This window comes from Nanorana parkeri, unplaced genomic scaffold, assembly GCF_000935625.1.
Source record: "Nanorana parkeri isolate BGI_ZX_2015 unplaced genomic scaffold, ASM93562v1 scaffold2, whole genome shotgun sequence".
Classification (NCBI taxonomy): Eukaryota; Metazoa; Chordata; class Amphibia; order Anura; family Dicroglossidae; genus Nanorana; species Nanorana parkeri.
The window spans coordinates 3802-17359 of NW_017306270.1; the positions used below are offsets into that span (position 1 = coordinate 3802).

The 13558-nt window shown below is 43.4% G+C and overlaps 1 protein-coding gene across 1 annotated transcript in view; it reads left to right on the forward strand.

Moving 5' to 3' along the window:
* ZDHHC16 (zinc finger DHHC-type containing 16) overlaps nt 1–13558 on the forward strand; it is a 29482-nt gene that overhangs the window by 3003 nt on the left and 12921 nt on the right. The window contains exons 3-6 of the mRNA XM_018559012.1: nt 2578–2666; nt 3924–3952; nt 4817–4950; nt 8645–8733. Of these exons, the coding sequence (XP_018414514.1) occupies nt 2578–2666; nt 3924–3952; nt 4817–4950; nt 8645–8733 (341 nt within the window). The remainder of the gene's footprint in view (nt 1–2577; nt 2667–3923; nt 3953–4816; nt 4951–8644; nt 8734–13558) is intronic.

Genomic DNA, 13558 nt, shown 5'->3' on the forward strand with positions numbered 1-13558 from the left:
GGCCAATCAGGAAGCCGGGTAGCGTGCAATGGCGCGCTGCCCGGCTTCCCGATTGGTCAGGAAGCTAGCAAATCCGGGCGCCGTGTAATGACGCAGCGCCCGGCATTCTGATTGGCCAGCAAGCCGACGTCAGGCTCCCTCGTCATCTCATGAATCATAATATTAAGAAAGTGACCTTAAAGCATTAGTTTGTATTGCTTTAGAAAAAAATGTGACCTGTCCCTTTAAGAAAAAGCATCGGTAATTGGTATCTGCGAGTACTTGATCAAAAGTATCGGAACTCGGTCTTAAAAATGTGGTATCGGTGCATCCCTATTATGTGTACTGTAATCAATCCCGTCTGTACTGTGCTGGCAGATTATATTTTAGACTGCTGTGCAAACTGTTGGCGCTATATAAATCCTGTATGATAATGTAATTATCAGTTGTAAACTATATCTGAACACTGTCTGTCCTAACAGAGGGTTACAGTGATAGTTTAGTCAAAATGTTTTGAAGCTATTTCAAATGCTGATGTCACTTACAATAGATGCTGCTCCTTGATCTTTAAAAGTTTGTTTCCTGTCCCCTGAGCACTGGCCCTCATATCCTGTTTTAGGATGGCTCCTTTCCCTTGCAGGGTCCTATGGGGCCACCCCTGTGTGTATTAGTAAGCTGTGAGTGTCTCTATAAGCACACAGGCACAGCAAGACAAGCCGCTCCCAACTCCCTTCCTCTCGAATTCTATCTCCTGCAATCTAGTAGACGGACAACTCCTGGAGATTGCTTTGTCCCTTGTGATCTTGTACTGGACAGGTATTTCCGGGAAGTGGAGCTGAGCGAGTTGGAGCTGTTATGAAACAGGATGACCAACTGCTTGGGCAAAATTTTAAAGAAATACTTTGCTAGGCAATGCGTATTTGTTTGATCTGGATCCAAAGTCTGAGAGTTTAAGGACTTAGAAGCATTGTCTGTTTAACCCTTTCGCTGCCAAGCCCTCCGGAACATTTTTCAAATCAGCTGGCCAAGCCATTTTTGAATTTTCTGCAATTTTTTCCTATTGATTTGATTTTCAACTGCTGCGTTGCTAGCGTTTGTAAAAGACCCCCCAAACCATATATTTTCTGAAAGCGCAGGCCCGGTAGAATAAAAAGATGGTGATACTAAATTTGTAGGCCCTGCGATAATTGCGCAAATGTTTCTCAAATTAATATTAAACCGATAAAAATACACAATTCAATTGTTAAAACACACCAAAATCAGTATCCGTGCACCTCATCCCTCCCTGGGGGGTGGGCCCGGTATTTTTGATAATAGCAGTCATCAGCGGCTTGTGAGCCGCTGATGACAGCTATTAATTTAAAGGGGACAGTCTGCTGAACAGTTATACTATAAGCTGATGGTCGCTAAAGCGACCATCAGCTTATAGTAGAACTGTAAATGCCAGGTCCGTATGGCATACTGACCTGGCCAGCTGGAAGCACTTTTGTAGGTCCGTATGCCATACGTCCTTGGCAGCGAAAGGGTTAATGAGAGGAAGCTCAGGCTGTCCCTCAGTTTGTCCCTCCACTTTCACTTTGAAACTGCTCATAGTGGCCTGGAATCTGCACAAAGGGCTTCACCAAAGAAATAGCTAAAAGGTCAGAAATCTATATTATTTATAGATATACAGTGTAAATACATTGAGGGGAATTTATCAAAACTGGAGCAGAGAAAATCTTTGCATGACAACCAATCAGCTTGTCTTTACAGTTTGTTCAGTTAAGATATGACAATGAAAGAGAGAAGCTGATTGGTTGCCATGCACATATACTCCAGTTTCTGTCTGCTCCAGTTTTGACAAATTCCCTTCATAACATATAGTTTTCCTAAATTTTAATGCAAAATTGGAAATACACTTAAAGGGTTTCTCCACCCAATACAAATATCTCAGTTTAATCCTAAGGTTTGCCATATTTTATAGTTTTGGATAGAATGGGGAACAGAGTCAGGCTTTGAAGCTAATGGGGAGATTTTCTCTACCATCCAATCCCTGTGACCCCAGGACAAATAAAGAAGCTGTGGTCACCGTGACAGAAATGCATGGACAGCTTTAAAAACTTTGTCAGAAGTTATGACTCTTCCCCACTTTACTAAGTTTGTGTTTTTGTCTTTGTCCTTGTTGGAGAGATTTCCCTTCACTTCCTGTCCTGACAGGAAGTAAGGGAAGACTCCCCAATAGGGAGACAGATTGCAGTAAAATCCTGACAGTGGATCTAACCTTTCCCTACTGTATCCAAAAAAAAAAGTTTTGCCTGGGCTTAATGGATTGACACTGGAGAGGATTTGAAATATGTCCTTCATTAGGGAGTCTCTTTCCTCTTGTTGCATTCTCGCTTACATATGATAAATGAGAACCCCAAACACAGAGACCCGCTCACATCATGTGAATAGAACTGGAGATTGTGTTGGAATCCTTCAAATATGAAACTGGGAGACAATTTAACCTGCAATCTAAAACTAAAGTACCAGTTTTTGTGGGGTGAGAATCCAGTATCCCGTAGATCTTGTAACACATGGCTGCCTTTTTCACAACATCCCCTTTCTCCATCTCAGCAGGCTCAAAAACACGTCCCATCTGTGTCCGTGTGCAGGAAATGCATTGCACCCAAACCCGCCCGGACACACCACTGTAGCATTTGCAATAGGTAAGTTGTGCAAAGTCAATGTTGTAAGCAGTGTGAACTCTCCTCAGACTTTTGTATGATAAAGACTCCGCCTTTTCTGCATCCATCTTTGTCCGGCAGGAGAGGGTCTCACCCACTCTGGGATTTTACTTTTATTTCACGTTGTAGAGTGTTCCGGACGAGCAGACAATCGCCTTTATGGAGTCTCATGCTCTGGGAATTGGGTAGCAGACATATCTTGCTATTATATTAACAGATACAAGCTCGGGAGTAACCCAAGTCCCACCCCAGAATTCATACTCTACTACTTAGGATAGCCATACAGCGGTGCCACAAGGGGTGACACCAAAATGACTGACAGACACCCCCTCTGAAAAGTTGGGCACTCCGTCATGGATCGAGAGCCCGACATCTGCACGAGAGAGGAGGGGACCCGGTGACCGAGGGCAGAGGAGCCATAGGGCTGGGGATTTGACCAGCTGCACGCTGTGTGTGTCTACAGACACACACAGCTAGGTGCAGGCACGGCCATGACCGTGCACATATGGGTGCCTCCACAGCAGTTGGTTAGCTGATGGAGGCACCTGTACAGGGGCGACGGGCTTGCGGTCTGTAAACCACTTGAGAACAAGGAAATTAAAAATAAAGGATGAAATAACTTTTTTTTTGTGCAAGTCTGCCCACCATAAAACAAAACCCCGAAGGTTTAATGTCGCCTTAAACACAGCAGAGAGCCAGTCATGTGATGGGTCAAGGAATCTAGCTTTCCGCTCGGCTTTCTATTTTTGTTAACGACTCCCAATTAATTTTTTTTGTGTGCTGCCATGTGTGGACTTGGAAACCAGCAGAAGTTGAGTTATATATGAACTCATTTCTATAGCTGTAGTTACAAAGCACCTCGTACATTGAAAGAAACTGTCAGGTGATGTGTGGCAACCACAGACAAGAGCTTTACAGACATGTTGTGTAGCGTGGCCAGAAGACAGGTTTTACCAATCCGGCCCTTTCTGAATTGCTACCTGGCATTTGCTCAAAGTCGAACTGATCATTTGCATTTACATCTGAATATCTTAACTATCTGATGTTTTCTAAATGCTGAACTGAATTGTCTGCCTTTGCATCTAAATATCTGTAGATTCCAACACAGGTGTGTATTTCTACACATTTCAGTAACTTTACCATATGAGGTATTCAGATAATATCTTTGGAATATAGTTTTTTTATATACAAGGTCTACCTTTTGACTTATGAGTTCTAATGTGTGTGCTCTCTCCACAGGTGTATTCTTAAAATGGATCATCATTGTCGTATCCTTTTACATTATTGTAGAAAACCGAAACCCCTTTTCTTCGCTCCTACGGGCTGCCTCCCCACTGGAACATTAGTTGATGACCTCTTCTCCAGTTGTGCGGCTGCCCCTCACTGACACTATTACATACAATACTGCTACTGGTCCTGCATTGTATGTTATCCCGATGGTCTGCCCCAATTCCAAGCCAGGAGCGTGACTGAGGAAGTACGCTGGCTGCCATAGGACTGAGGAGTTTTTAAAGGACTATTGGGAGATGAAATACACTGAGTGATCACAAACCGCTGATTGCTCAGTTCACTATCTTCTCCCTGTAGAGAGTGGTGACGGTAATAGGAATACATACTAGAGATGGTTGTAATAATACAATCAAAGCTTACATGAAAAAAATCCCTTTTATGTAGTGAGTGCTGTTTTCTGTCTGCCCTTTACTTTCATCAGCTTCCTGGATTCCCAGTGCGCTTTGTGCCTCTTTCTCTGCTGCTTGATGTGATGCAATCTAATTACCCAAGACTACATATCCCATCTTGCATTGCTTCCAGCAAGCAATGATGATGTCACTTTGGGAAGATCAGACGGAAGGCTTAGTTAGAGTAGTGACACAAGGAAGTGCATTATTCACAGGGCTGAGTGAAATGGTGTCAGTGTATCGAGGTAGACTATTATTCAGAGTACTTCCAGTATGACGATAAAAGAAACATTTGCCGTAGTCTGCTGGTTGCTTCCTGCGGAACCTCTGACATGCTCCAGGAAAACCTACTTACACTAGCAATTATAATGGATATAGCAGACTAACTAGCACAATAGTTAATAGCATGTTTCCTTTCTGAGACTGAGGATTCTTAACTTCCTCACCTTTCAGCGTGGCTTAATAACTGTGTCGGCCATTACAACCACCGCTACTTCTTCTCCTTCTGCCTTTTCATGACCCTCGGCTGCATTTACTGCAGCGTCAGCAGCCGCATCATGTTCCGTGAAGCCTACGCAGCCATTGAGGTGAGACAATCACAGAGGGGGAAGCATTCTCTCTTCTGTTTATGAAATGGCATCCGAGGCAGAGGTACATTACTTTAGTTATTTCACTAAAGGATCTGTTTTAAAAGTGTCAGGTATGCCAGTATGGCTGCTTCTGGCTAATGTAGTGGAGCTAAAATGACCAGCACAAATGCCCCCCCCCTCCCCCCATTTCATTCATATGTTGGTGTGCAGAGACATTTTCAAACAGTTGTTGTATATCACAAAACAAGATATAGTCCAATAGATAAAGTTAAGCAATCTCATCTCTCATGTGCTATGCTTCTAGATTGATCACAGAGGGCTCCTCTTCGATTTCTGCCATGTTAAATGGACTGTGTCTAAATAGAAAAATGAAAGCGGCCATTGCTGACTTGTTTTTAAAGGTGCAAACTCCTGTGGCCTTCATCGTTGGCCATGCTTTATGCAGCCTTTCTCAGCCAGGGTTCTCAGCCAAGGTGCAGCTTTTCTCTGACCACCATTGTAGCAAAACATACACTATATTGCCAAAAGTATTGGGACGCCTTTACACGCAAATTAACTTTAATGGCATCTCAGTCTTAGTCCGTAGGGTTCAATATTTAGCTGGCCCACCCTGTGCAGCTATAACAGCTTCAACTCTTCTGGGAAGGCGTCCACAAGGTTTAGGAGTGTGTCTGTGGGAATGTTTGACCATTTGTGAGGTCAGGTACTGATGTTGGAGGAGAAGGCCGGGCTCGCAGTCTCCGCTCTAATTCATCCCAAAGGTGTTCTTTCGGGTTGAGGTCAAGACTCTGTGCAGGCCAGTCAAGTTCCTCCACCCCAAATTCCCCCATCCATGTCTTTATGGACCTTGCTTTGTACGCTGGTGCGCAGTCATGTTGGAACAGGAACCCCCACATCCCCAAACTGTTCCCAGAAAGTTGGGGGCATGAAATTGTCCAAAATGTCTTGGTCTGCTGATGGCTAAAGAGTTCCCTTCACTGGAGCTAAGGGGCCAAGCCCAACCCCTGAAAAACATATAGTGTACTTTCCACTTGCTACCATTGTAAGGGGGATCTTCTTCTACTGACCACCAGTGTAAAGGGAAACCCCGATTTCCAGTGTAAGGGGGCACTATTATACTGAACACCTATAAAGGAGCCCACTATGCCACTGACAGCCACCAATGAAAAGGCCATTGCTCCACCGACCACACATGTAAAGGCACACTAAATTTTTTAATGTCTTTATGTCCTCTGTGGACCTTATTTTATTGTCATAGCTACAATTTACTGATTATTACAATCACCTATACAGCGCTACAAGGAGGCAGAGTCCATGTATGACTGAAATATTTTTAGGGTAGCTGACCCTTTACAGAGCAGTATTTTGTACTGCAAGTGGTGCCCCATGCAGATGTACAGCATAGTCTTTCACCCTCAGTCATTTTTCTGAAATGTTTATGAAGAAACTTTAAGGTTACAGAGATTCATATGTTGTCACATTTACAGCATAGTCCTTCAGTAGAGTCATGTCATATGTGTAATATGATGCCTAGGGAGCTGTATAGAATCCTCTATAGTACATACAGCTACAACCCAAAGACTGCCATTGCTATGCCCCTGCTGCCCCATCTCTCCACATAGGATTCTTGCAGTTTTTAGGGGCCTGCTTGGCTGGATTGGAAGGTAATTGTGGTCCTATTTCCCTCTTATTAGAAATTCAAGCACCAGGAGAAGGAGAGACTGAAGTTTGCAGTCAATGAGGTGGGCTGTGTTGAAGTGATTGTCAGCTGTGTGTCTGGTTAGCACAACATAAGCACTAACGTTTGTCCTTTACTAATGCTAGAGGGTTCTTCTTGCACAAGGGCTCTACTAAACTTCAAGCTTATCCCCTTTTTTGTTTCTTCCTGACTTTTTATTGTGTTGATGGATGGTTGTGCAATTTGACTAACCTGCATTCCTTTACCCAGTCTTTAGTGTTTCTCTGTGTCACCTTCCACATGGATTATTGTCATGACATATACTGTAAGATAACCTATTTCTCAGGCTTTCAGGTGCACTTCCCAGAACCACAATGAAAGAACCCGTGTTGATGCACTTTGGGTTTGTGTCGATTGCATCAGTTTGATTTCAGTTTGACAGCTGCATTTGGCCTGCAGCTGACCTCCTTCTGATCTTCAGTGGACTTGCTTCAAGTGGGTTTGATGTTCCCATTTACTTGTATGGGAATACAAAACCTTTTTGATGCAAACAAAAGCCTTTCGATACAGGGCCAAAGAAATGCGAGTTTAAAGGAGAACCAGGATTTTCAAAAGTTAACCTTTCCAGTGTGGCTACTTCCCCACTGCAAGGGTTAACTGCTCATTTTGATCTTGGGAATGGAATGAAGAAGATACTCACCCGATCCTCGGTCCTCTTTCCCCTCCGCTCTGGCTATCTCACATCTAATGCTGGAGAATGGGCCTACATTAGACCTGATGATATCAGCAAGGTTTAGACCTCTAGAGCCCAGGGGTAGAAGAGGCTATGAGGATCGGTCTAGCAGCCAGATGGGATTGAGGATCAGGTATTATTATTGTTATGCAGGATATGTATAAGGCCAGCAGTTTGCACATAGCTTTACAATATAAGGAGGACATTACATGTCTGTGAAGATTCTCGGATAACAGTAGGTCCCCCTGCACTCCTTACAGTGCTTCCGGTCCAAGTGAAAATAGTGGTGCTCGCAGTGACAATCACGGATGGCGCCGTGTACAACAGTCATTGACCAATAGAAATCACCAGCACTCCGAAAATGAAATTTCCATTTATTTGGACTGTGACACGTCACACATATCGCATATTCCAACGTTTCGTGACCACGCAGGGTCCCTTCATCAGGGCAGAGATGTGAAGATTCTCATTCATCCAGGCCATGGTATATCTGTAAAAAATAAGTCAAGGCAACTGGACTTGCTGTATTTTTCTTCAAGACGTTTCACTGGTCATCCAACCAGCTTTCTCAATTCTGAGTCCCACTGCAAGGGTTAACTTTTGAAAATCCTGGAGTTTCTCTTAAAAAAGCTAATTTCAATACATATGCAGGCCGACTTGTGAGTCTAAATAAAATGGATAATTGGCGGTACCTGGTACCTGGAACAAAGATGGTGCTATACATACATCCAAAACGAAAAAAAGGAGTTTGGGCTTCAGTTGCACTTTAAGGCTGTAGCAAAACATTTCTCCAGCATCGTCTATGGCTTTGCTTGCCTTTCATAGCCATTATATACCCAAGTGAGGTTGTCCTACTCCACCTAATTCATTATCCTTAATATAAGATAAATGACTGTGGTCTTGCAGCATTGTAATGACCATGACAAGAGCTGTAAGAAAAAATCAAATGGGGAATAATGCAGTGAATATATTCACCCAAAACTGAACGATCACTTTCAGTGTATATTTACCCTCTTGGCATTCATGGGGGGAGATTTTCCGCTTGTGCTTACTACAACCCACTCATGACTGACCTGGTAAATCTTATTATAATGAAGACTTACCTGTAAGGGGAATAGACATGAAGTATATGTGTATGTGGCATCATTCTGTAACACCGGGGTCAGTGCTCGCCTGTTATAATGCTTTCTTTATTCAAAGAGAAGCTGCTGCCTGTGTGTAGGAACCCTGGACATGGACATGTAATAACTATAATCATCTATTTATCTTTTTGTTCTTAGACCTTTTACAGTCAGACTCCTTTACCTACCTTCACCTTCAGAGAGAGAATGTTTCACAAGTGTATCATCTACCTCTGGGTACTGTGCAGGTAAGGTCAGACTACTTTGTGCCTTCATAGAGCTGGCCATACACCACTGGCCGAACAAGAAGAAAACACACGATTCCCCCATCCACACTAAGTTTCTATTCACACCACATCCATCCCCAGACCAAACCAGATTGTTTCCGGACCCAAAGTGCATCCTAATGTATCCCTATGCTGTTTCTGGCCTCTGTTCACACCGGCCCAGTCCGTTCCAGACCAGAATAATACTGCATGTCTCATTTTGTCTGGTCTGAAATGCACTGGAACTGAGGGCAGGATCACACCATTTTCCGGATCCTGATGTTGTCCGGAAAATGGTGTGAACCTGCCCTAAACAGCATGGATGGAGGAATCTTCCCTGAGGGCTATTGTAAGCAGACAGCTAGCACCTGCGGCTGTCAGAATATCTGAACAATGACAGCTGTCACTGTTGGCCAACAAGTTTCCACTTGCTATCTTCGACAAAAGTTGATAGGAAAAACGACCTTTCTTGAGTCAGGTGGTGTCGGCAGGGTCACCCATGGATCGAATATCAGAAACTGACAAAATTAGAACCATGTATGTTTTTAGTAACATCTATCCAGTTTACAAATAAACTGATTTAGGAATGCAATAGCTGTTCACTTTATGAAAAAGCATAATGCAGTAAACTCTGTTATCCGGTATTCAACCAGAACTCTCATCTATCCAGAAAAAAAAGTCCCCTGTGTACTCATTGTTTGGCTGATCTGCGGCTTGTATTATCCTGGAAATGATCGTGTGTCTATTTGTCTTAATTTGCGGTTGATTACTGCATTTCAATATTCATTTTTTCATATATATACGGCTAGCAAGCAGTAGATATATGCAAAAAGTTTTTTTTAAAGCGGTTTAAACTTACCTGTGTCTTCGCTGCACGCTCCCGTCCGAAAATGCTCGGGCGGCTGCAAAGTATCTTGGGGCGAGCGCATGCGCAGTTCGGATTTTCGGCCGGGAGACGAGGAGAGACGCAAGGTAAGTCTATGGACGGCGTGCAGCCACATGCAGACACCGTGGGACAGGAAGCGCCAGCAAGGACAAAGGAGTCAGCGCTGGAGAGAAGGCTGAAAAGGACAGGAAAGAAGAGGACGTTCGGATTAAGAGACATTATTTAAGGTAAGTGCCGACATTAACATAGGGGGGGGGGGGGGGAAACAACATTTTTTTTTTTTTTTTTTTTTTAAGGCAGAGTCCATGTATGACTGAAATATTTTTAGGGTAGCTGACCCTTTACAGAGCAGTATTTTGTACTGCAAGTGGTGCCCCATGCAGATGTACAGCATAGTCTTTCACCCTCAGTCATTTTTCTGAAATGTTTATGAAGAAACTTTAAGGTTACAGAGATTCATATGTTGTCACATTTACAGCATAGTCCTTCAGTAGAGTCATGTCATATGTGTAATATGATGCCTAGGGAGCTGTATAGAATCCTCTATAGTACATACAGCTACAACCCAAAGACTGCCATTGCTATGCCCCTGCTGCCCCATCTCTCCACATAGGATTCTTGCAGTTTTTAGGGGCCTGCTTGGCTGGATTGGAAGGTAATTGTGGTCCTATTTCCCTCTTATTAGAAATTCAAGCACCAGGAGAAGGAGAGACTGAAGTTTGCAGTCAATGAGGTGGGCTGTGTTGAAGTGATTGTCAGCTGTGTGTCTGGTTAGCACAACATAAGCACTAACGTTTGTCCTTTACTAATGCTAGAGGGTTCTTCTTGCACAAGGGCTCTACTAAACTTCAAGCTTATCCCCTTTTTTGTTTCTTCCTGACTTTTTATTGTGTTGATGGATGGTTGTGCAATTTGACTAACCTGCATTCCTTTACCCAGTCTTTAGTGTTTCTCTGTGTCACCTTCCACATGGATTATTGTCATGACATATACTGTAAGATAACCTATTTCTCAGGCTTTCAGGTGCACTTCCCAGAACCACAATGAAAGAACCCGTGTTGATGCACTTTGGGTTTGTGTCGATTGCATCAGTTTGATTTCAGTTTGACAGCTGCATTTGGCCTGCAGCTGACCTCCTTCTGATCTTCAGTGGACTTGCTTCAAGTGGGTTTGATGTTCCCATTTACTTGTATGGGAATACAAAACCTTTTTGATGCAAACAAAAGCCTTTCGATACAGGGCCAAAGAAATGCGAGTTTAAAGGAGAACCAGGATTTTCAAAAGTTAACCTTTCCAGTGTGGCTACTTCCCCACTGCAAGGGTTAACTGCTCATTTTGATCTTGGGAATGGAATGAAGAAGATACTCACCCGATCCTCGGTCCTCTTTCCCCTCCGCTCTGGCTATCTCACATCTAATGCTGGAGAATGGGCCTACATTAGACCTGATGATATCAGCAAGGTTTAGACCTCTAGAGCCCAGGGGTAGAAGAGGCTATGAGGATCGGTCTAGCAGCCAGATGGGATTGAGGATCAGGTATTATTATTGTTATGCAGGATATGTATAAGGCCAGCAGTTTGCACATAGCTTTACAATATAAGGAGGACATTACATGTCTGTGAAGATTCTCGGATAACAGTAGGTCCCCCTGCACTCCTTACAGTGCTTCCGGTCCAAGTGAAAATAGTGGTGCTCGCAGTGACAATCACGGATGGCGCCGTGTACAACAGTCATTGACCAATAGAAATCACCAGCACTCCGAAAATGAAATTTCCATTTATTTGGACTGTGACACGTCACACATATCGCATATTCCAACGTTTCGTGACCACGCAGGGTCCCTTCATCAGGGCAGAGATGTGAAGATTCTCATTCATCCAGGCCATGGTATATCTGTAAAAAATAAGTCAAGGCAACTGGACTTGCTGTATTTTTCTTCAAGACGTTTCACTGGTCATCCAACCAGCTTTCTCAATTCTGAGTCCCACTGCAAGGGTTAACTTTTGAAAATCCTGGAGTTTCTCTTAAAAAAGCTAATTTCAATACATATGCAGGCCGACTTGTGAGTCTAAATAAAATGGATAATTGGCGGTACCTGGTACCTGGAACAAAGATGGTGCTATACATACATCCAAAACGAAAAAAAGGAGTTTGGGCTTCAGTTGCACTTTAAGGCTGTAGCAAAACATTTCTCCAGCATCGTCTATGGCTTTGCTTGCCTTTCATAGCCATTATATACCCAAGTGAGGTTGTCCTACTCCACCTAATTCATTATCCTTAATATAAGATAAATGACTGTGGTCTTGCAGCATTGTAATGACCATGACAAGAGCTGTAAGAAAAAATCAAATGGGGAATAATGCAGTGAATATATTCACCCAAAACTGAACGATCACTTTCAGTGTATATTTACCCTCTTGGCATTCATGGGGGGAGATTTTCCGCTTGTGCTTACTACAACCCACTCATGACTGACCTGGTAAATCTTATTATAATGAAGACTTACCTGTAAGGGGAATAGACATGAAGTATATGTGTATGTGGCATCATTCTGTAACACCGGGGTCAGTGCTCGCCTGTTATAATGCTTTCTTTATTCAAAGAGAAGCTGCTGCCTGTGTGTAGGAACCCTGGACATGGACATGTAATAACTATAATCATCTATTTATCTTTTTGTTCTTAGACCTTTTACAGTCAGACTCCTTTACCTACCTTCACCTTCAGAGAGAGAATGTTTCACAAGTGTATCATCTACCTCTGGGTACTGTGCAGGTAAGGTCAGACTACTTTGTGCCTTCATAGAGCTGGCCATACACCACTGGCCGAACAAGAAGAAAACACACGATTCCCCCATCCACACTAAGTTTCTATTCACACCACATCCATCCCCAGACCAAACCAGATTGTTTCCGGACCCAAAGTGCATCCTAATGTATCCCTATGCTGTTTCTGGCCTCTGTTCACACCGGCCCAGTCCGTTCCAGACCAGAATAATACTGCATGTCTCATTTTGTCTGGTCTGAAATGCACTGGAACTGAGGGCAGGATCACACCATTTTCCGGATCCTGATGTTGTCCGGAAAATGGTGTGAACCTGCCCTAAACAGCATGGATGGAGGAATCTTCCCTGAGGGCTATTGTAAGCAGACAGCTAGCACCTGCGGCTGTCAGAATATCTGAACAATGACAGCTGTCACTGTTGGCCAACAAGTTTCCACTTGCTATCTTCGACAAAAGTTGATAGGAAAAACGACCTTTCTTGAGTCAGGTGGTGTCGGCAGGGTCACCCATGGATCGAATATCAGAAACTGACAAAATTAGAACCATGTATGTTTTTAGTAACATCTATCCAGTTTACAAATAAACTGATTTAGGAATGCAATAGCTGTTCACTTTATGAAAAAGCATAATGCAGTAAACTCTGTTATCCGGTATTCAACCAGAACTCTCATCTATCCAGAAAAAAAAGTCCCCTGTGTACTCATTGTTTGGCTGATCTGCGGCTTGTATTATCCTGGAAATGATCGTGTGTCTATTTGTCTTAATTTGCGGTTGATTACTGCATTTCAATATTCATTTTTTCATATATATACGGCTAGCAAGCAGTAGATATATGCAAAAAGTTTTTTTTAAAGCGGTTTAAACTTACCTGTGTCTTCGCTGCACGCTCCCGTCCGAAAATGCTCGGGCGGCTGCAAAGTATCTTGGGGCGAGCGCATGCGCAGTTCGGATTTTCGGCCGGGAGACGAGGAGAGACGCAAGGTAAGTCTATGGACGGCGTGCAGCCACATGCAGACACCGTGGGACAGGAAGCGCCAGCAAGGACAAAGGAGTCAGCGCTGGAGAGAAGGCTGAAAAGGACAGGAAAGAAGAGGACGATCGGATTAAGAGACATTATTTAAGGTAAGTGCCGACATTAACA